Source organism: Eumetopias jubatus, unplaced genomic scaffold (assembly GCF_037043125.1).
Source record: "Eumetopias jubatus isolate StellerSeaLion01/CBP00866 unplaced genomic scaffold, mEumJub1_p1.0 scaffold_1, whole genome shotgun sequence".
In the NCBI taxonomy this organism is placed as follows: domain Eukaryota; kingdom Metazoa; phylum Chordata; class Mammalia; order Carnivora; family Otariidae; genus Eumetopias; species Eumetopias jubatus.
In genome coordinates this window covers 215092508-215115737 of record NW_028274807.1, presented here as the reverse complement: position 1 = coordinate 215115737, position 23230 = coordinate 215092508, and the positions used below count along the sequence as shown (strand labels likewise).

The 23230-nt window shown below is 56.0% G+C and overlaps 1 protein-coding gene across 2 annotated transcripts; it reads right to left on the bottom strand.

Annotated features, from left to right (window-relative positions):
• Nucleotides 1-1496: 1496 nt before the first annotated feature.
• PLIN3 (perilipin 3) lies at nucleotides 1497-22787 on the bottom strand. 2 transcript variants are annotated; one of them, XM_028126367.2, is made up of 8 exons: nucleotides 22714-22787; nucleotides 20207-20287; nucleotides 16177-16375; nucleotides 15923-16005; nucleotides 11445-11730; nucleotides 6230-6429; nucleotides 4519-4644; nucleotides 1497-2338 (listed from the first exon to the last, which is right to left on the bottom strand). In XM_028126367.2, the coding sequence occupies exons 2-8, from the start codon at nucleotides 20267-20269 to the stop codon at nucleotides 1994-1996; spliced, it is 1302 nt and encodes a 433-aa protein (XP_027982168.1). In that variant the 5' UTR covers nucleotides 20270-20287; nucleotides 22714-22787; the 3' UTR covers nucleotides 1497-1993. The 2 variants fall into 2 exon arrangements, with proteins under 2 accessions (XP_027982168.1, XP_027982169.1); XM_028126368.2 differs by having other exon boundaries at nucleotides 1497-2335.
• Between the last annotated feature and the right edge of the window lie 443 nt (nucleotides 22788-23230).

Genomic DNA, 23230 nt, shown 5'->3' with positions numbered 1-23230 from the left:
CAGAAAAGGTGTTTGGGGTGAAGCCAGCTGACTTGGTGGTTCTCACCAGGGAGCCATGTCTGAGGACACCCACGGTGGTCACGACTTGGGGGATGGGGAGTGCCTTTGACACCAAGTGTAGGGGGGCTAGGGATGCTGCCCGAAACCCAGGTGCCGAGGGCAGCCCCCAGAGAGCGTCTCGGCCCCGATGTCAGCAGTGCTGAGGGGGAGACCCTAAGAGAACCCAAGGACCAGGTTTCTCAAGTGCGCAGGCCTACCACAATCTTTGCTCTAGATCCATGCAGACGCTGGTCTGGGATGATGCTGCTGAAGGCTAGAGAGGCCAAGGCCCACCCAGGGTCACTCACGAGGGGACCAGGGAGCCGGCCGGTGCACCCATGCACCATCCCCAAGCTGGAGCACGGGCGCCGGCCCTCGGGGACGAGCGACAGACAGAAGGAGCAGGGCGGTGCCGTCATGAACACACCGGGGGAGGCAAGCCCCTGCCCGGCACTGGGCTCCTGTCCCTTCAGCCGTGAAGCGGGGACACCTAGCCCGCAGAGCAGAGGTGATTAAGAGGGTTGGCGTGTGACGCGAGTGGGGCAGCCCTGGGCCAGAGTGGGCACAAGAGGATTTGGCTTCAGTGTTTTCTAAGGAGATGTGAGCACAGCAGTGGGAATACGGCCAGTGACAGAAGGGGACAGAAATTTGGGAATCTCCCAGCTGGGGTCTGTCCAGGGACAACCTGGAGCTCCCTGTGCCCAGGATGAGTACCCCAGGACTGCTCTAACAAAGGAACTCAGACTCAGAGGCTGAAAACACCACAAACCTATCACCTCCCAGTTCTGGAGGTCAGAAGTCTGCAATGAGTCTTACGGGGCTAAGATCAAGGTGTCGGCAGGGCTGGATCCTTCTGGATGTTCAGGGTTGGGGCATCCTGTTTCCCTGCCTTCTCTGGCTTCTCCAGGCTCGGGGTCCCCCCATCCATCTTCAAGGTGAAGAGAACAACCACCCATCTTAAATTCTAACCTCTGCCTCTGTCCTCACACCCTCTCCAACTCACCCTCCAGCCTCCCGCTCATAAGGAACCTCGTGATGACGTTAGGGCCCACACGGACCCATCGGGACCACCCCGCCCCCCATCTCCAGATCCCTCACTGAATCCCATATGCACCGTTCCCTTTGCCACGTGAGGGACTATATTCATAGATCCTGGGGATCCTGGACATCTTTGGGGGGAGCCTGCCACACCATTCCCCGGTCGGGGAAAAGCAGCAGGCCTTCTGCTCCTGCCAGATCCCTTGGACACGGCACAGGGCGCAAGACTCATTGGGGGAGACGAAGGACCCTCATGCCCTGCTCTTCTCCTGTCCGAGAACTTCAAGCCCCGCTCCAGGTCTGGCCCTGTCCTGTTCACATCCTTGTGAGCAGAGCAGGGAAGGGGCGAAGGCAGCCATACAGAGGCCCCGCGTTGCTCAGCTCCTGGGGGAGCACGCGCGCACACACACAGCCCACACTTAGCTGCAGGTAAAATTTATTAAGGCAACACTGAAGCCTCGGGCACCTCAGCCCCCCTCTGCTCCAGAATGGGCCTCAGCAGCTCTGCAGCCACCCCACCCCCAGGAGGCCCACTTCGGAGGCCAAAAGTCCCAAGTCTGTTAGCTAAAGGCTAATACCCAGGGGCCTCGATGCAGAAAAGGAGGCAGGGATATAAGAAATCGTCCCTGGTTTTTATGAAAAAAGAAATTGGAAAACATTTCTTTTTTTTTTTTTTTTTTTTGCTGGAAACCTCCCCCCTAATGACTGAGGAGGTGAGGCTCAGGATGTGCTTCCTCTGAGCGCGCAGAGCGGGAGGGACTGGTCAATTTTCAGCTTCCCGAGGTGGCAGCTAAGATAAGCTGGGGGCATGGGGAGGGACGCACGTTCCAAGTGAGGCGAGGGGGCGAGGGGGCCCAGTGCTCGGGCTGGCCCCTCCGGGAGAGACTAAGTCCCTCGTGCCTCCTCCTGCCTGTCCCTATTTCTTCTCTTCCGGGGCTTTCTCAACGATTCCCGGGGCAAAGGGTCCCACCAGCCACATGATGGGCGTGTTCTGGGCCACGTACTCAACCATGTGGTCAAGGGCCTCTCGGGCCTTGGCCACCTGCTCTCGGCTCTGCATCAGGATCGTGCTGGACAGGTCCTGGAAGGAATGGATGCCAGAAAAGGTGGCTTGGAGGTCCTCCACCTGGTGGCGAGCCTGCTGCACCTGGTCCTTCACGTGGCTGGGCAGCCCCTGGATGCTGGAGCCCAGCGAGGTGCAGGTGCTCTGCAGCTGCTGGACGATGTCCCGGAACATGGTGAGCGTCTGGGTCTCCACCTGCTGAGAAGGGGCGGACGATCACGACCGTGCGCTTTGGGGGCGGCCGGATCGCAAGCCGGGGGGGGCGGGGGCGGAAAACGGGGCCTCTGCCGCCGACCTTCCGGAAAACCTCTCCCTAGGAGAGCCCATCCAGGACGGTGGTTCGGGGCATCAGCACGGTTGAGTTTTGAACCACGTGACCGAGGTACCAAAGTGAAAAAGAGGCAGAGACATTTCTCCAAAGGAGGCAAGCAGCTGGCCAACAGGCACATGCAAAGAGATTCGACTTCACTGGTCGTCACGGAAACGCAGCCCAGACCCATGAGGAGGCGCCCACTGGGGCGAGCGGGATCAAGAAGATGGGAGTGGCAAGTGCTGATACGTTGCTGGTGGTGCAGTCACTTCGGAAGACAGCCTGGTGGTCCCCCCAACTGTCCAACTACAGAGTTGCCATACGACCAGCAACTCCGCTCCTAGGAATCCACCCAAGAGAAATGGAAACGCACGTCCATACAAGGCTGGTTCGCAAGGCATTGCAAACGGGAGGCAAAGTGGAGACAACCGGTATGTCCATCACTTTGTAAACGGGGAAATACACATGACCCACCAACATGCGGGTGCGTCCCTCAGCCACGAGCAGGAGCGAGGCGCCCCAGGGACGGACCCCGAGCCCACGACGCTCAGGGAGGGAACCAGACCCAGAAGGCCACATGGGGCGTGAGTCCACGTGGGTGACACGTCCACAACAGGCTCATCCACGGACGGGAAGGGGGCTCGTGGGGACCGGGGGCTGGGGAGGAAAGGGAGTTACCGCTGATGGGGACAAGATCTCCTTTTGGGTTGGTGGGAATGTTCTAAACGGATCGTGTTGATGGTCTCACAACCCTGTGAATACACTAAAAACCACTGAATTGTACAGATGAGTGACTTGTATAGTACGTGAATTATAGCTCAAGAAAGCATTTTTTTTAAGTACAAGATACTGCATTTTACATCTCCAGTTTTAAAGTTTAAAAAAAAAAAAAAAAAGGTCTGAAGAACTTTCCAGGCAGAAGCCGTACGTGGTATGAGAGACCGCGGTGTAATAAATCAGGACCTTAACCTCCCTCCCCAGGGGAAGAGGGCAGGCTGGGCAGCAGGACTTGGCCCTGAACCCATGACAGAGCGTTCTGGACTTGAACGTGGCAGGGAGGTGCCGACCAGAGTCAACATCGGCATCATCTGGTTGCCGCACTCAGCAGTGGGGGGAAGGGAGACGGTTTTGGGTGGTTTGGGTCTGAATGCTAACAGTTTTGGATTTAGAGATATTGGTGCCATCTGTATAAATATCAACTGTGTAGTGCTATGTGTATTTGACATAGCAACTCAATTTTTTTATATAGGAGTATAACACAGATCAGAAAATTCACCCGTTTCAAGTGTGCAATTCCGTAGTTTTTCGTATCTTCACAAGGTTGTGCAACCACTACCTCTTATCTCCAGAACATTCCATCACTCCCCACAAAGAAACCTCACCCCCATTAAGCAGTCAACCCTGCATTAAGCAGGTGATCCGTTCATCCATCAAGGGACACCTGGACCGTCTCCACTTTTGGCGACCGTGAGTCCTGCTGCCGGGAACACGGCGTGCGGGTTTGGCTCACTTTGCCCGAAGAGCCCTGCAAGTCTTTATCCCATTGACAGATGGGGAAACCAAGGCCCAAGGAAGTTAAGCTGAGAAGCTATAGTGCTAGGTCAGTCCTGAGGCCGAGGGACGTTCATGATGGGGCATGAAAGTCACGTAAGGTATTGACTCAAGGAACGTCTCCGTGAGCGACGGTGGAAGCAGTGAAAGTCAGAGCATGGCAGGAGAGGCCAATGCAGGGGGACCAGAGGACGTTAGTGAGAAGTTGTCACCAGGAGCCAAGCAGGGGAGCATGGAGAGCTCATGACACCGAGATAGGGGAGCGGATAAGTGAGACATGGCTTAGAATTTTAGTAGGTTGAGAGGTGTCACTATCAAGTGTCCCACAGTTTAGAAGCAATACCCACACCCAAGAGAGGAAATCCAGGCGGGCTTCCTGGAGGTGCTGTTGTGTCCTAAAGGCAGTGAATGGGAGGAGAGGCTGGGGAAAGTACCCCCGGCAGGTAGGTCCACCCGGCAGAGGCATGGAGAGGGAAGTCAGGGCGCTAAGCATCCCACGGGTGCCCCAACCTGGTACCTCTGGTTTGGCGGGGTTCTCTTCTGTGCCCTGGAGCTGCTTCCGGTTCCAGTTGAGCCACATCTGGTGTAGTTTCTCCTGGCCCTTCACAAGCTTCTGATCGACTCCTAGCTTGACGGTTTCCATCTGGAACAGGAGAGCAAGGAGAGAGAGCGACACAGGAGAGAGGCTGCCTCCAGCACCTGACCAAGGTCGGCAGAGCCCCGCTCACGTCCCAGGAGAGGCCCACAAAGTCCTCCTTCTATCCAAGATGAGATGGTCCGCGACGGCGAGGAAGGCAGGAGGAATGCTGTTCTCACACAGGCTTTCCACCACTATGGTTTCATCACCAACGTGCGCATGTACCATCTGCTATGTGCAAAGGAAGTGGCCAAATTTTCCCGCAGCTCCTCCCATTTTGTCTGGTTCTCCTTTTGACTGGGCCCGGGCCACAGGACTGGCTTTGGCCAATGGAACGTAAGCAGGAGGAGCATGAGCAGGGTCGTAAAAAGTGCTCCAGTGGAATGTTATTCAGCCTTAAAAAAGAAGGGACCCTGACACCTGCCAAGACGTGGAGGGACCCCCGAGGACACTGTGCTCAGTGAGAGGAGCTGGACACAGAAGGACACATCCCACAGGACCCCCCTCCTAGAAGGTCCCCAGAGGGAGTCCCGTCCACACAGACAGAGAGGAGAGGGTGGGAGCCAGGGCTGGGGCAGGGGGTGGGGAGTCCGTGCTTCGTGGGGACAGAGTCTCCATGTGGGGAGATGGAACGTTCTGGAGACGGAGGGTGGGGGGTCGTTGCACGACAGTGTGAATGTGCTTAACTGAGCTGTGCACTGAAAATGGTTACGATGGTGAATTTCATGTTGTATGTAGTTTACCCCAACCAAAAATTTACAAAGAGAGACAGGAGAGAGCACTGCGTGGAGAAAGCTAGGCAAAGAGGAAGATGATAGGAACTCAGCTCCTTAGAGGAGAGGACGTCGGGGGGGGGGGGGCGGGGGGCAGGACGTGACTGCACGCAGGCAGGCGGACCTTTCTGGGGTGATGGCAGCGTTCCACTTCTTGACTGGGGTGCTGGTTACATGTCCGTTGGTGTTTGTAAAACTCCTCAAACCATATACTTAAAAACAGATGATTTTTGTAGTCCCCAAATTACACCTCCGTAAAGCTGACTTTAAACAAAACCACCACCAAAACGCTGCTCACGCTCTGCAAGTCACGCTCCTGCTGCACGTCGGTCCCTCAGACGACGGCCGGGAGAGCCTCCGCCGGCCAGCTCACCTGTCGTGGGCTGAATCATGTCCCCCAGATTCCTCTGCGGGAGCCCTGACCCCCAGGACCTCAGGATCTGCCTGTGGTGGCAGATCCGGTCTTTAAAGATGCAATGAAGTTACGGTGAGCTCACTGCCGCGGCCCTACTCCAATGTGACGCGCGCTGAGGGACGCCCCGTGAGGACGCGGGGAGAAGACAGCCTTCTGCACGTGCAGGAGAGAGGCCCCCCCCCAGGAGGACCCAGCCCTGCGGACACCCTGATCGCAGACCTCCCGCCTGCAGACATGGCAGACAGCCTCTGTCGTTGAAGCCCGCTGGTCAGGGGTCCTCGTAAAGGCAGCCCAGCCGTCCAGGACCGGGGCCCCGCCGGCGGGCTCGGGCAGAGGTGCACCGGGGAGAGGGGCCACTGGGCTGGGGGGGCGGGGCCACCGGGCTGGGGGGGCGGGGCCTCACCAGGCTGAGTGCCTGCGCCAGCTGCACCAGGGCCTCCTGCGCCCGCTGCCGCGTGAGCTGCAGTTTGCCCAGCGAGTGCGCATAGGCCCGCTGGCGCAGCCGCTCCGAGAGGGAGCCCAGGCGCACGAAGTAACTCTGTTCCTGCCGCTGCTGCTGCACCGAAGCGATGTCGAAGCCCTCCAGGGACGTGGCGAGGCGGGCTGCGGGGAGGAAGGCGGGAGAGGCAGCGTGAAGGCCCGGATGCGGCGGTGCGCGCGTGCAGCTCCGGCTCCCGGGGCGCACACTTCGGCGCGTGGCCGGCGCGGGCGGGGGGGGGGGTGGGCTTGCCCCCGCTGCCCGGGGGTTCTCCGTGCCGGGAAGCCTCGGAGCGGAAGAGTGCCCTGCCTTGCTTTTCCCCATCTGCGAAATGGGTATGATGGGAACCGAACTTCCCAGGATTAAGAGGCCTTTTACTAGCGTGAGGGTCTGCAAACCAAGGCCCGAGGGCCACATCTGCCCGGCCTCCAGTTTTGTACCACGCCTGAACACAGCCCCGCACGCTGGTTATCTATTCCTACGGCTGCTTTCAAACTACAGTGGTGGGACGCCTGGGCGGCTCAGTCGTTAAGCGTCTGCCTTCCGCTCAGATCATGATCCTAGGATTCTGGGACCGAGCCCCGCATGGGGCTCCCTGCTCCGCGGGAAGCCTGCTTCTCCCTCTCCCACTCCCCCTGCTTGTGTTCCCTCTCTCGCTGTCTCTCTGTCAAATAAATAAATAAAATCTTAAAAAAAAAAAAAACTATCAAACTACAGTGGTTTGTGGCCTCTTGGCCCCTGGACACTGAAATATTCACTATCTGCTCCTTTGCAGAAAAAAGCTGGCCATTAGTACCGGGCACATATTGTATGGTCAATCTTTCACAGGTTCTAGGGGCTTCGTGTGCGTTCTCTTTAAACCCAACAACTCTATGAGGGAGGCACCGTCACCCCGTTTTTACAGAAGAGGAAATAGGGACTCGCAGGTGAAATGACTTGCCTGAGGTCACGCAGCTAGGCAGTGGCAAGTCAGGATTTCAAGCCAGGCCATCTGACACCATGTTCTTAACCATGATACTCGACGTGGGGAGAAGTCTGAGCCACTGGAGAACCGTCTTAACAGCACATAAGGAAAAGTCAGGACTGTCTAGTCCAGAAAGAGCCCATGACATTACAATAGGGCAGGATGAAAACTCCTTGTCCTGATGATTTTATCCTAATTTATCTGCTCCTTTTAAACTTCAACGTAGTAGGTATAAGTAAATAACCTGACACGGATTGAACTCCAGACCTCCTAACTCTCACTGGCTTTGTAATGCTCTATAGCAGAGGTCCGCAAACTGCAGCCCCCAGGCCAAATGCCACCTGTCTCTATAAATAGTTTTATTGGCACACAGTCACACCCATTCATTTACCTATTGTCTATGCTTCTGTGTTAACAGCAGACTTAACTAGTTGCAACAGAGACTGTCTGACCCAAAAAGCCAAAAATATTTACCATCTGGTTAAGAAAATGTTTGCCATTCCCTGCTCTACACGAAAGTGATTTTGTCAGTAAGCTTCAGTTCCCCCTTCTGTATGACCACCCCAGTCAGAGCTGCCTAAATTGTGAAATTTGGACTATTTCGTACTCAGAAAGGCACCCAAATGAACATTTAGTCATTTTTTTGTTATCAATTTATAGTAGATGGTACGGTGTCCTGTTTTCAGTAAGTGATAAAGTTACCTTTCTAAAAGAATCTGGAAAAGCTGATTTAAAGAAGTATATCAAAGAAATACTAGAAGGAGCAGGAACATGGGACCAGGGTAACACAGATGTGCCCCTGGTCAGGCAAGAAGAGCCTTATCACTTACTGATAAGTGAACGCTCTAGTTCAGCCACATATTTCTGCATCTCCTCTGGCCAGCCACTGTTCAGAAACAAAAGACAGTGGAAAATCAAGGACCAAAATACCACAGGCAGTCACTGACCTGTTGCTCAATCAAGGTGAGCCTTCAATCGGGATTTCAGTTGTTCTTTGAACATTACAAATTCTGAAAGAACATACTTTAACCCAGGGGCTGATGAACTTTTTCTGTATGCAGCCAGTCAGTCAATGTTTTTGTTTTTGCAGGCAGTTATACCGTGCCTCAATGCAAAAACACTCACAGACAACATGCATGCAAATGCATGTGGCTGCGTGCCAATAAAACTTTATTTACAAATGCAAGCAGTGGGCCAAATGTGGCGTGGAGGTAGTCAGACACAGTCGGCTGGGGAAGAGGGTATCATGGAAGAATCATTTCACGATGACATTTAAAAAAAAAATTAACTACAAACACTTGGGACGCTTAGAGGCAGACAAAATAAAAGCCTGCACCTTGAGGAAAACAGATCTTCTCCATTCTCCCACCAAAGGTGGGTTTGCAGAGCCTGACCCAAACTAGCACCGCTCAGAACCTGCCCTGCCGCAGTCCAGAACTTCTTCATGGCCCTCCGGGAACCCGGGGCTCTGCCCTTGGAAGTGAAAGCAGCTTTGTTATTTAGGCCCGGATGTCTGGCAGAGTCCTGGCATATCTGAGCAAGCCAGCAGGGCCCCGTGGAGTGGGCAAGTGCCCTTGGCAAAGGGGAGAGCCCTGAGGAGGGAGGAAAGAGGGCTGTTCTCGTGGGCCGAGCCCCCGAGCACATGTCTAGTTCTGCCCGCTGCTGCAAAAGCTCATACCTTCCCCCACAGACTCTCCGCAGAACCACAAGCACCGGGGTGCACAGTGATTTCATCCTTACTGGGAGGACACAAAGAACAAACACAGAAGCAGAGCTGGTCAGATGGATCCGTTCTCTGCAGTGGCCTCCCAGCCTAGCTCAGGCGAGACCCACAGCTGGTTCTACCTGGCTTCAGCACCTACCAGGGGCGGGCAGCTCCCTTCCTTCCAGAGGTTTGGGGTTGGGTTTTGGACCCTCAAAGGACAAGTGACATGCCACGCTCAAGCCCCACGCTTCAGGGCTTCAGATCACCAGCCCACCTGAGACATGGAGTTTCTCCAGAAAGCAAAGGACAACCACTTTCTACAGAGGATTCCTAGGGAGAATCAGAGAGACTCAGAGCCAACTCGAGGGGGGTCTCCAAGCGGCCAAAAGTAGCGGGACAAGGGAAAGGTCGATAAAATAAGTGTGTAGGATTGGAATACGTCGTGTGAATCTATGCACGAACACCTATAACATAAAAACCCACTACTGACAGTGGAGGAGGCTGGTGAACCAGCCCACGATGCCAAAATACATAAAGGGAGAAAGCTAGCCACCTGCCTTGCTTTTCCTCCACAAGCTGTACCTGGGCTCAGCAAAGCTGCCACAGAGAACTTTCTCCAAGAGTTTTCCAGCTAACAGAGAAAGAAGGGATACTTAGAATACTGATGTTTTGCGATCCCAATCCCAGGCAAAGGAGGAGGCAGAGAATGAGGAGGAGGTGCTCAGCCACCAGGGAACCACACGATTCCCTCTGCATGAAGTTCCAGGAGAAGCAGGGTGTCTCGCCCGGGAGGGGATGCGGGGCGGTGTCTGGGGACATCTGTGCTGGTCGCACTGCGGGTGCTCCTGGCATCGAGGGGTGGGGCCAGGGATGCTGCTCTGCCCCCCACAGGGGATGACCCTGCTCAGAACGCCCACGGTGCTGCCATCGGGAACCCCTGATCTCGTCTGTCCTCAGTTTTTTCCAGTTGTCCCAACTGTCTGGCTCCTCGTCCAAACCAACCAACTCTGGCCAAAGTTGGATGGAGCACGGTGTCTAGTTTACACGCAGCTTCACAGGCCCTTGCTGCCGTGGGCACCAGGGTCTGCACTACCGCGTGGCGGAAGTCACAAGAGCTCCGGGTACGAGGACATGACTGTGGACCACAAATATGACGCTGCTTTGTCTCAACAGCCCCATCCCTGGTCTGTCTGTCTGTCTATTCCTGCCTCCACCGGGACCAGCGCCCTTAACACCAGCGGGGACCAGCACAGTCCCCTCCACCCTGGTCCCCAGTCCCGCCCTCACCCCCAGTCCACCCTCCCCTCAGTGGCCACCAGAGGGCGCCCATGAGCACTTGAGTCAGGCCCCGCCTTCCTCTGCCCACAGCCCTCCAGGACTCCCACCTCTCTGGGGTAAGTCCAAGTCCTCTCCTGGGTCCCCTAGGCCCTGCACGACCTGCCCTGTTCCCCGCCCCATCTCCCCTTCGCTCGCTCTGCCTTGCTATTCCTCTAACCCACCAGGCAGGCCCTGCCCCAGGACCTTTGTTATCGACACTTCTCTCTGTCCTGACATCCACGTATCTAGCTCGCTTGCTCGCTCCATTCATGGTCATGTCACCTCCTCAGAAACATCTTCCCAATCCTTCTACCTCGAAATCTCTCCTTTAACCTGATTTCCTTATACTTTATACTGTGAATTCCACAAGGACAGAATTCTGTCCACTGCTGTGTCCCCAAGACTTGGCCACACAGCAGATGCTCAGGGAACATCCGAATGGACAAATGCGTGCCTGGGGGTGGGGATGGCAGAGAAGAGTCCGAACGCCTGCTGAGCGCCAGGCCCCGTTCTGGATGTGGGACACAGCAGTGACCAAGGCAGAAGAGGCCGCTTCGTGGAACTGATGATGAGTGCCAGAGACAAAAAACAGAGCCCAGCCAGGAGGGGGTAGGGGCAGGTTTCAGAACACAGTATGGACAAGGGAGGTGGCAATTTTAGAGGCTTCACTGGGGAGGTGGCATCTGAGCAGAGCTGGAGGTAGAAGAGTGTCTAGGGGAAGAATGTTGCCAGTAGAGGGAGCAACTGGTGCAAAGGCCCAGGGGTGGGAGCATGGTCAAGATCAGCAAGGAGTCAGTGTGGCTGGAGTAGAATGAATGAGGGGAAGTGGATAAGTACATGGGGGCGGGGGGGTTTACGGGGAGGACTTGGGTTTCTACCCTGAGGGAGGTGGGAGCCCCCAAGGCTGTGGGCAGAGGACAGAACCTGACTCAGGTGCTCACGGGAGCCCTCTAGTGGTGGCTTCAAGGAGCCAGATATTGGGGGCCAGGGTGGAGGCCACTGCACTGGTCCAGGTGGGCGTTGACAGGGGCTGATCCAAGGGGAGGTGGCAGGGTTGAGATGGCACTGAGGGGCAGACTCTAGGTGGCTGAGAGGGGTGGGAGGTCTGGTGGGGGTTGGGGGGGGGGCGTCCCAGGCCCGAGGGCTGCACTCACCCAGCTCAGCATCCGTCATGGGCAGGTGATTGTCTACCCACTCCTCCGACTTGCCCAGCACCGTGTCCACCCCGCTCAGCACCATCTGGCCCACACGGGAGCCCATGACCGACTGGACGCCACTGGTCACCACAGACTTGGTCGCATCCACACCAGTCTGCATGGCACCCCGGGTCACATCAACCGCCTCTGTCACTCGCGTGGCCACTGTGTCCTTGGCGCTGGACACAGCTTCTCGGGCCCCCGACACCTTGGACGAGACGAGCTCCTTGGTGCCGGCCAGAACCTACAACACAAGCCAGCATCAGCATCTCTGTCCTCCCTTTCTCCCTGGGGACCCCCACCCCTGCACCCCAGCCTCCGGGAAGCCCCAAAGGAGGAGTTCCAGCTCCTGGATAACCCCGAAGGGTCAACGCAGAGTCTGGCAGCGAAGACCCCGAGCTCTGGAGTCTGGGGTGAATCCTGGATTGCTAGGTCCCAGCTGTGTGGCCTCAGGCAACTCACTCCTCCTCTCTGTGCTTCCATTTCTTTACCTACAGTATTATGGGCTGCCGTGTGTTGAACCCGAATCGCCAGGACCTCAGAATGTGATTATTTAGAGACAAGGTCTTTGCAGAAGAGATTAGGACACAGAGGGGAGCCCAGGTGAGGACAGAGTCTGCAAGTGAAGCAGGAGCCTCCAGAGGAAGCAGCCCTACCAGTGCTCTGGGACTTCTGGCTTCCGGGACTGGGGGCCAGGAAGTTCCTGGGTAAGCCCCCAGCGGACAGATGTGATGAGTCAGACCACTGCTTGGCTCAAGGGCTCTATCCGTGTGGCAGAAGAAACTAAGATACCCCTGGGCAGTGACCGCCCCATCACGCTCTGAGAATCGTAATCCTGGCCGGAGAGGCCATCCGTGTGCGAAGTCCCTTAGGACAGTGGTTCTCATCTAGTGTGATTCTGTCCCCAGGGGATGCTGGGCACTATCTGGGGACACGTGTGGTTGTCACACCGGGGGAGGGCCTGACGTCAAGGGGGCGGGGCAGGGGACTCTGCTCCGCCCCCCCCCCGAGAACGCCCCGCCCCAACATCAGTGGCGCTGAGAGGAGAGACCGGGACCACAACTAAAGCGTCACGGAAGATGTACGCAGGTGTCTAAACATTCTGTCTCCACGAACTCCCAATGGAACACAGTAACTACCTTCAACTCCCCACGGCAAATGGGGGTATGTGCCCAAAACGTCACCGCGCTTGTGGACTTATTCCTAAAGCTTGTATTAAAACAGTAAAGACCAACACTCGGGACCAGCCAGGCGCTGTTCTGAGCCTTCAGGTAATGGACCCGCTTCCGCCCTTTAAACACGTAAGGGGAAGGAGCGTACCCATTCCACGCAAGAGAAAGTGAGGCCGGGAGGCTAAGCAGCCTGTCCGAGGGCTGTCCAGGTGTCAAGGGCAGAACCTGGATTTTAACCTGGTACTTCGACTCCACCACCTCTAAGCTGGGTTAGCAGATAGTTACAGGGTTGCTAACTTTCTCTGGAAAAGGGCCACGTAGTAAATATTTTAGCCTGGCAGGCCGACCTTCTCCACGTCAACCCCTTAAAACTCTGCCCCTTGTAGAGAAAGAGCGGCCCTCGAGGCCGGAAACGCGTGGGTGTGTCCACATGCGAGGAAAACTGTATTTAGCACAGAAGGTGCAAGGCCGGACCTGCGGACCCCTGGAATGGCTCTGGAATCCCGGAAGAGCAGCAGCCACAGCACACACTGGGTGTTCTGCATCCGCACCTGAGGTTCTTGAGTCTAAGCCTCTGAGCAGCCCTCTATGTGTAGAGCTCTCCGGAAAGTTCAAAACCACACCACCCCCATCCCCACCCTTCTCAGGTGGCACCCTTCTGAACACCTAGACCTCTCGTGTCCATGGGAATTCATCTCTTCGGGGTGGGAAAAGGTGCCCACTGGGCTGGCCCAGCTGACCACACCACGTCTCACAGAACCGGGGACCGCTACCTCCTCCTGGGGCGAGCCGGGGGCGGGGGTGAGGTCACAGGAGTCCAGAGAGCACTGCAGCTGCACCTCTGAGCTGGGAGCAGCTCTGTCCGATGACCTTGTAGAGCGTCACCCCGAGCTCATCCCTTCTATAAACAGAAGGAATGTTGGCCTCGTGTGGCGGCAGCAGGACAGAAAGAGAATGCAAGCGCCCGGCCCTAAGGAGGTGGCTCCGCGGGGAAGCTTCTCCAGCCTTCTGTGAATTGGGCAGTTTCCACCTTCAACGCCCAGCCTGTTAATGGCCTTTGCTGGGGAGACACTCCTCCCGGGCTGCACTGAGTCCTGCATGAGTGGTGGGGGCCTGCCTCCGGCGGGCGGGGAGGTGGTGTATAGCAGTCTCTGGCCAACAGGGGGAGCCCGATAGCGGGGGGGGGGTGCCTCAGGGCAGAGCCTAGAACTGGAGCAGCGGCGGGCTTGCCCCCCTGCCCCTTCGGGGCCCACCAAGTTCTGGTGAGAGAAACCCGGATACGAAGATCGTGGCCACGTGTCCCGCGTGGCCAAAGTGGAGATTAAGCATCTACTCTGCGCCAGGCTAGCTGATGGGCGCCAGACAGTGCAACCAAGCAGTCTGTGCCCTCACCCCACTCGGGAAGACAAACACGCAGTTAAAAAGCCCTTCAGATGGCGTGGAACCTTACAAGCCCATACAACTGGGACACCCGCATTCAGAGCAGCATGATTCACAAGCCCCAGAAGGTGGAAGCAATCCAGTTACAGATGCAAGGATAAATAAACACGGTCCATGCACACACTGGAATACTGGTCAGCCACAGAAAGGAAGGGACCCTGACACCTGCCACGACGTGGAGGGACCCCGAGGACATCGTGCTCAGCGAGAGGAGCCAGACCCAGAAGGACACATCCTGCAGGAGGACCCCACTCCCAGCAGGTCCCCAGAGGAGTCCCGTCCACACAGAGAGGAGAGGGTGGGAGCCAGGGCTGGGGCAGAGGGTGGGAAGTCCATGCTTCATGGGGACAGAGTCTCCATGCGGGGAGATGGAACGTTCCGGAGACAGAGGGTGGGGGTGGTTGCAGGACCGTGTGAATGTGCTTCACGCTGCTGAGCTGTGCACTTGGAGATGTCGTTAAAGATGATAAATTTTATGTTGTAAAAGAACTAATGTAACTGGTACACAAATGTCCAGCAATATTTTAACAGCCAAGTGGGAACCAGCAAAATGTCCATCAACAGATGAACGGATACACACAGTGTGTCCCCCACACATGGGCGTGTCACTCGGCTGTGGACGGGGGCCAGGCGCCCACACGCGCTGCCCTGGGGACAGACGCCAAGCCCATGACACTCGGGGAGGGAACCAGACACAGAAGGCCACACGGGGTGTGAGTCCACATGTGTGACACGTCCAGAACGGCTCATCCACGGATGGGAAATGGATGAGTTGTAGCCAGGAGTGTTTGGCAGGAAGGAGATTAACAGCTAAGGGATGTGGGGTTTCTTTCGGGGTGATGAAATGTTCTAAAACGGGTGGTGATGGTTATACAACGTGACTACACTAGAACCATTGAGTTGTAGACTTTAAATGAGCTCATTGTGCGGTATGTGACTCACAGCTCAGGGAAGCGGTCGTGGTGTGCTAGAGAGATGCTGGCCACGGGCCACGTGCAGCTCTTAAAATTGGTAAATTGAGTTCCTCAGTGACACCAGCCACATTCTAAGGGCTCCGTAGCCACATACAGCTGGTAGCTTCCATACTGGACGGTGCAGAGAAAGAACATGGACATTGGAGACAGTTCTGGACAGAGCTGAGCTAGAAGGACCTTCTTTCTTAATAATTTTTTATTGTTATGTTAATCACCATACATTACGTCATTAGTTTTTGATGTAGAAGGACCTTCTTTAAGAGGGAAAGGAAGGCCTCTGAAGAGGCAGGATTTGAACAGAGACCTGAATGTCTGTTTCATGAAGAAGGAAGTGCACATGCAAAGGGCCTGGAGTAGGACTGGGATGGACGTGTTCACTGAATTTGCTTCCCCAGGCCTCCCCTGAATGAAAGTCCCACAACAGCAGGCACTCTGTTTCTACCCCTGTGTCCCGTCCACACAGGTACTGATGTTCCTCAACACGGACTACAGAGGCTGGCCGAGCTGGAGCAGGCCAGAGGAGGTGGGCAATGAGGGCTGGGGGGCTGTGGGTCCAGATCGGGGCACGTGGGCTGTAAGGACAGCCTTGGCTTCTGCCCCAGGCAAGGTGAGAGACACCAGGGGATTTTGGACAGATCTGGCTGCTGTTTCGATCACTCCTCCAGCTGCCCAATGGGGAGTAGATTCAAGGTGGGGGTGGGGACAGACCGAAGAGGGGTCAGGGAGGAAGCTGTCATATGGGTCTATTCTAGTGGAGGCGGGGGTGGGGCCACAAGCTCCATCCCCCCAGAGGCCCCCACCCCCGCTGAGCCCCGTCCCCCAGGGGCTCCTGATGTCGGAGCTCAGTTACCTGCTCCGTGTGCTGCTGCAGGATGGGCAGGTTCTCCTCCAGCTTGTCCAGCCCCCTGTGGGCATATTCGCTGGCCGATGCGACTACATGGGCAAGACAGGAATAGTCAGTCCCAGCATGTGCGCACCCCTCGGGGCCTGGAAGGCCGGCCGGTGCTGGTTTGCGGGAACAGGGCCAGGGGTGGGGCAGACCCCCGCCCGCCCCCCCCAGAACAGCCAAGAGGTAGGTCCTGGGCTCTCCGGGGCTTCACTCACTCTGTGGTTCCAGCTTGGAGAGGATGGGCTGGGCCCCGCTGACGGCAGCCGCGGTGAGGGTCTTCACGCCCTTCTCGGCCGCGTCGCAGACGGTCTTGACGTGCGGGTGGCTCCCCTTGGTGGAGGTGTAGGCTGCCGACACCATGTTGCAGGTGGAGCTGATGAGGGGCATGCTGGCCACGCGGTCCACCACGCTCGGCTACGGGGACAAGCAGCTCAGTGGGCTGGGGCTGGGCCTGGGCCTCGGGTGCCCTGCAATTTCGATTTCACTCCTGGCCAAGCAACGGCTCAGCCCATGCTTGCCTTGCATCCAAGTGGTTGCACAAGCCCCACGGGCACCTCCTCTATCTTAGCCCTGCCACTCACCTGTTTGAACGTACACTTGACACCCACTGCGTGCCGGGCAGACAAGAGCCCCACTCTCACAGAGCTTTGGGTCTACCACTGGGGTCTGCAAGCTACAGCCCACGGGGCCCACACCTGATTTTCTTATTCTGGTCTGGTTTTTCCTAACAGCTGAACTGAGAAGTTCACAGATCATTAATGCCACCATTTTACAACGCACGACTCCAAGGTTTTTAGTCTTTTCGTTAGGTTGTGCAATGGTCATGGCTAATTCTAGAACTTAGCCATCACTCCAAAAAAAATAAAAAAGGTCACTCCTCATTCTCCCCTCCCCCAGCCCCCACGAGCCCCCTTCCTGTCCGTGGATGAGTCTGTTCCGGACGTGTCACACACGTGGACTCCACCCCGTGTGGCCTTCTGTGTCTGGTTCCCTCCGAGTGTCGTGGGCTCAGGGTCCATCCCTGGGGCAGCGCGTGTCAGTGTTTAATTTTTTTAATTGTGGTAAAATAGACATAAAACTGGGTGCCTGGGTGGCTCAGTTGTTAGGTGTCTGCCTTTGCCTCGGGTCATGATCCCAGGGTCCTGGGATCAAGTCCCACATTGGGCTCCCTGCTCAGTGGGGAGTCTGCTTCTCCCTCTGACCCTCCCCCTGCTCGTGCTTGTTCTCTCTCAAAAATAAAATCTCTATAAAACAAGACACATAAAACTTACCATCTTAACCATTTCAAGTGCACAGCTCAGAGCCATGAAGCACACTCACACTGTCCTGCAATCACACCCACCCTCCGTCTCCAGAACTTTCTCATCTCCCCAAACTGAGACTCTGTCCCCGTGAAGCACGGACTCCCCACCCCCCGCCCCAGCCCCGGCTCCCACCCTCTCCTGTCTCTGTGGACGGGACTCCTCTGGGGACCTCCTGGGAGTGGATTCATACAGTATTTGTCCTTTTGAGTCTGGCTCATTTCACTAAGGATCACATCCTCAAGGACCAACCACGATGTGGCAGGGGTCATTGCTTTATTCCTTTATGTGGCTAATATTCCACTGCTGGCTGGTTTTGTAAATAAAGTTTTATTGTTACACAGCCACCCCCATTCATTTACCCTGTCAGAGCGGAATAGAGTCATCGAGACAACCCTTCTGAGGCTCACTTTCCCCACCCATCACATGGGGACTCATTCCTGTCCAGCAGGAGTCACAGAGATCACTCCTATGAAGGGGCCAGCAAGACTCAACTCACAGGGGCTGTGTGGAGAACTTGTGTGTGAACTCACTTAATCGTCAGTCCTGGAGGTGGGGAGCACTCATCCATTTTATGAAAGAGTTAACTGAGGCATGGAAAGAGTAAGTGACAAGTCACAAACCCAGCCAAGTGGCAAAGCTGGGCTTCAGACTCCGCCCATCTGCCTCCAGGGTTTACCCCAAGGCCTCTTCGGGAGTTAATCCCAAGTCTCCCCTGCAATCCAGCAACTCCACTTTTAGGAATTTAACCCAGGACAGGAAACACACGTCCACGCAAGAAGTAAAGTGAATGTTCATGGCAGCCTCATTCTGAATGGCCAAGAAGTGGAAACAGCCCAGATGTCCATCGCTTGGTGAGAGGATTAAAGAAAATGTGGTACAAAGTATGTTTTTAAAAGTTCATAGCCTCAGGGCACCAGGCTGGGCTCACTCAGTAGAGCATGCGACTCTTGATCTCAGGGTCCTGAGTTTGAGCCCCACGTTGGGCACAGAGTTTAGTTGGAAAAAAAATTATAGCCTCTAAACGGTCAATAGGTAAATGGAAGATGCTCAGCATCACGGATCAGTAGGGAAATATGCCAACACAACGAGATACCACCTAACACAGGTGAGGGTGGCCACTATCAAAATGAAACAAATTAACAAATGATGTTGAGAATGGGGAGACGTCGGAACTCTTGGGCCTTGTGGGAGGGAACCTCAAAGGGCACAGCCATTGTGGGAAACAGCGTGGTGAATTACAAAGAAATACAAATAGAAATTACCCTATGAGTCCCCAATTTCACGTCTGCATATACAGACAAAAGGATTGAAAGCAGGGCGCCTGGGTGGCTCAGCTCGTTAAGCGTCTGCCTTCGGCTCAGGTCATGATCCCAGGGTCCTGGGATCGAGTCCCGCATCGGGCTCCCTGCTCAGCGGGGAGCCTGCTTCTCCCTCTCCCTCTGCCGCTCCCCCTGCTCGTGCTCTCTTGCTCGCTCTGTCAAATAAATAAAATCTTAAAAAAAAAAAAAAAGAGATGAAAACAGAATCTCAAGGAGACCCTTGGACACTCATGTTCAAAGCAGCATTATTCACAATGGCCAAACGGTGGGAACGGCCCGAATATCAGTCGATGGATAAACAGATGAACACAGCGGGGTCCATCCAGATAACGGACTCCTAGCCGGCCTTACAAAGGACATCCTGACACCTGCCCTGATGTGGGTGGACCTTGAGGACAGTGTGCTCAGTAACAGAAGCCAGGCCCAAAGAGACAAATCCTGTAGGATCTCACTTATGAGGGACCTAACATGAAAGGTTCTACTTTCGTAAAAATGATTTTATGTTTCTACTTACATGAAACGTCCAGGAGAGGTAAATTCATACAGAAAGCACATTAGTGGGTGCCAGGGACTGGGGGGAGGAGGGAATGAGACTAAATGGTAATGGAGATGGGGTTCCCATCTGGGGTGATGAGAAGCTTCTGGAATTCGATGGTGGTGGTGTTCATACATCATGAATGTACTGAATGCCACTGAACACTGAAAATAGTATCTTTTTTAAAGATTTTACTTATTTGACAGAGAGAGACACACAGCGAGAGAGGAAACACAAGCAAGGGGATTGGGAGAGGGAGAAGCAGGCCTCCCACTGAGCAGGGAGCCCGATGCAGGGCTCGCTCCCAGGACCCTGGGATCATGACCTGAGCCGAAGGCAGACGCTTAACAAGTGAGCCACCCAGGTGCCCCGAAAATAGTACTTTTTTTGTTATGTGTTATTTTGCCATAATTTTAAGAAAGGAATGAAGCACTGACACCCACTACAAAGCAGATAAACCCCCAAATCATGATGCTCAACAAGAGAAGCCAGACACAAATGGCTCTCGAGTGGTTAGGACTCCATTTGAAATGTCTAGAACAGGCAAATCCACAGAGACAGACAGCCGATGAGCAGTTGCTGGGGGCGGAGGGGGGGGGGGCCGAGGAATGAGGAAGGAGTACTAATGGGGCGGGGTCTCTCTGGGGGGATGAAACATGTCCTAACCCTGTATGGTGCTGATGGCTGCAGAACTTGGGTCGTTGACTAAAAACCACTGGGCAGCATCCTTCCCAAGGGTGCATCTTATCATATGTAAATGATATGTTAATAGAGTTGTTTATGAACTACATATAGTTGTTACGGAAGCAAAGTTGGGAAGGGAGAGACGAAATGGGGGCTGACTTCCTAGGATGACCCTCCAAAGCACCTGCAGACAGGACAGCGGTGGGGGAGGGGGAGGCAGGCAGTTTCAGAGAGGACCCCGGATCTCCCCAGAGCCTCCAGGGATTCCCAGTTCTGCCCCCACCCCCACCTGTCCGGGGTCTGCGTGAGGGCTCTACATCAGCTGCAGAAAGAGATCGGTTGCCCCTCCCCAAAGTTTGGGGGAGGGTTGCCCCTCACCCCACGGGTCCCAGCCCTCTCTTACCTGCTGGACCGGTTCTTCTGTCGCCTGGGTGCTGGAGGTGGCTTCTGTCCCGTTGGTAGACATGTTTCTTCGAAGCAGGCACTGTGGTGGACAGACGGGCTAGTCAGGGTACAGTGTGCCCTGTGCCTCCTTCCAGGAGGAAGTGCACGTTCACAGCTGCCCTCTGACCCCTCACCCTGCTTCTTGGAGCCCCGCCTCTCAATGATTCACAAGCACCTGTGGGCCCCGTGCAGCGGCCCGAGCTGATTCGGCAGGGCCGGGTGGGGCGGGGAGTCTGCATCTCTAACCAGCTCTCAGGTGATCAGGGCCACACCTCTAGAGCCAACTCCAAGGGCTCCACTTGGCCAATGCTTCGGGGAGACACCTGCAGCACGACACCTCTGCGGACATTTGCCAGTGGCTACCTACTTTCAAAAGTCATCATCCCTGTGACCCGAAAATCTTGAGGGGATGGTCCCACACCTGTACTGCCACGTGGGCAGAGGTGTGTGCCCCTGCGTTGGCCACAACAAGAGTGTGGAAACACCCTGGTTCCCCAGCAGGAGGGACCCAGAGAAACAAGGACCCAGCCCAGGGCAGTGGCCACAGAGTAGAGACCTACGCGTCACTGGCTGGACCAGGCTACTCCGAGACGAATAGCGTGCACGGGGTGAACATTTGTGCTCCGTTTGCACAGGATCTTTGAGACACAGGAAACCGTTAACAGTGGCCACCTTTCAGGGAAGGTCAGGTAGACGGGGCAGGTCTCTGACTTTTGAGCCAGGCAGATAATATTATCAGTTCAAAAAGAAAAAAAGGTTAAGCATTAAAAACAAAACACCCCAAAAACCACGCACGCCAGGGAGACCATGCCTGGCCTTACCGCAGACCAATCGAGTCAGACTCAGGAGGGAGGGCAGGCAAGGGAGGCTCCCAGGTGAGGCTCAGGCACACGTTCATAAGGTACAATGGGAGCCACCATAGGTGCGCTCCGTTTTCCTGGCCAGGTGGGAGGAGGTGGGTAAACTGTCAACAGACTAGACTCCGCCCATGCTGCACAGTGTTGGGCAAAGAGCCACCTCTTCCCTGGCCTCAGTCCCCTCACCTGTACAAAGGAGTTAAAGGTAGAACCTGCCCTCAGGGCTGGTTCCCCTGGTAATTCTGGGGTGAACCTGTTGTGAACCCCTGACCTTGATTCTGAACATTTCCTTCTAGAGGAAGGGGGCCCCGTCCCCCAAGCAGAGCCCAGCAAACTGCAGCTTTGAGAGCACCAGTGCTAGAGTCCAAAGCGGCTCTAATCCCAGCTTGGCAACTCACTAGCAGTGGGAGCTTAAACAGCACCCTCTCAGAGCCTTGCTTGCCCCATCTGTAAAATGGGGATAACCATTCCTAGCTCAGAGTCCCTACAGATTGGCAGAGCGACATGGCGCGCTGAGCTCAGTGCCTTGCACATAGTGGGTGCTCAATAAACAGAAGCATTTCACACACGGGTGAAGCCAGCCAGGAATGTGCTTCTGCTTGGTACTAAGGTCCCCAAACTGGGAAATGGAGGGAGGAGGCACACCCCGGCCCGGGTGATCATCAGTCCAGTTATTCCCCTCACCCTCCCTGGAGCCTGAGCTCACCTGGGCATCTTGGAGGCCCATTCTCCCATCCCCTTTGCCCATCAGTCCCTCCTAAAGCAGGTTTAACCAAGGGCTGCCACTGCAGATGTCAGCACCCCATTGAAGTCCTTGGGGTCTGCAAGCTGTAGCGGCCAGAACGAGAGCTAGCTGGAACCGGTTGTAGACGTCCAGCTGCAGCCAGGGCATGCTAAGATACAACTTCCAAAGCTCCCAGAGACCAAGGTCCCAGGCCTGGCAGTTCCGGCGCGATCCTGACAAAGGTCCCCAGGACTCAGATAAGGGACAGGCCTTCCCAGCCGCCTTGAGCAATCCGCTGGCCACACCCACCTAAAGGAAGAGGGCGGGGTCTGCCCGCGAATTCTCCACACTCAGCTGGGAGACCAGAAACTCGGGCGGGGGAGGGGGAGGAGCTAAGCCCCCGGGCGGCAAACCCATTTGCCGAGGGCGGGGGGGGGGGGGGGGTCCTCGCTAGGCATAAAGCCCCCTGATTGGGCTCTCTGAGGACCCAGAGAGGGTCGATTTCCTGTGCAGGATAGGCTGCGGCTCGCCTCCAAACTGCGTTTGCAAAGCAAGCACACTTTTAGGAGGGGGAATTTACCACCTTCTTGATATTGCCACCTATAGGGGGGCTCTTTCACGCGCCTCCCCCCAACGAATGTATCAGGAATTGAAAGGAGAGAGTTTGAAAGTTTGACTCTGCTCCAGAAATCGGGTTTTGTTTTGTCTTTTTCGAGCGGGCAGAGGGCGAAGACAGGAAAGTTCAGCCCAAGCTGGAGACCCTTCCCCAGGCCGCAGAGAGCACAAGAGCCCCCAGGAAGGTTCTCTCCGCTTCCTCCTGCCTTGGGACACCCCGGGACTCGGCGGACCCCGCCCCCCCACCTCAATCGGGCCCTCTCCTCTCACCGCGGTCAACGAGACGTGCGGGTCTCGACGGCCAGTTCCGAAACCGTCTCGGGCCGGCCCTGGGGAGGCTTTTATTGTCGGGGGGCGGGCGCTCGGGAATGACGGACCGGAGGACCAATCGTATCGGGAGGCTGGCCGCCGCCGGGCCACGCCCCCGCTCGGTCAGGGACGTTGGAGCCACGAGTGAAGTCCGGGAAGGGCCACACTTTTGCGGGCGGCGCGTGAGGGCCGCGCGGTCCCCGACGTCGGGGGACCCCGTAAGATGCCTGAGCCAGCCAAGGGCACCCCCTCCCGACCTAGGGATCCTATGAACTCGGCCCAGGGAGGTGCTATCCGAGTTCTGAGGTCCACCGGTCCCCCTTTTCTCCAGGGACGGTGAGAACTCAGAGATCGTTGCCTGTAAGATCGTGGCATGTGAAAAACATATTGTTTTCTGGAGCCCCCAGCACGTCAGGAGCCACGCCCCAACCCTGGGCGGGAAGGTTATGCAGCCAAGCTCGACCCAGCAATATGAGCA

Coding starts and splice junctions, on each gene's coding strand:
- PLIN3 (XM_028126367.2), bottom strand. CDS start 20,269: ATGTCTACCAACGGGACAGAAGCCACCTCCAGCACCCAGGCGACAGAA. Junction 16,006..16,176: donor CTCCAAGCTGGAACCACAGA/GTGAGTGAAGCC, acceptor TTGCCCATGTAG/TCGCATCGGCCAGCGAATAT. Junction 2,339..4,518: donor AGAACCCCGCCAAACCAGAG/GTACCAGGTTGG, acceptor GCCCCTTCTCAG/CAGGTGGAGACCCAGACGCT.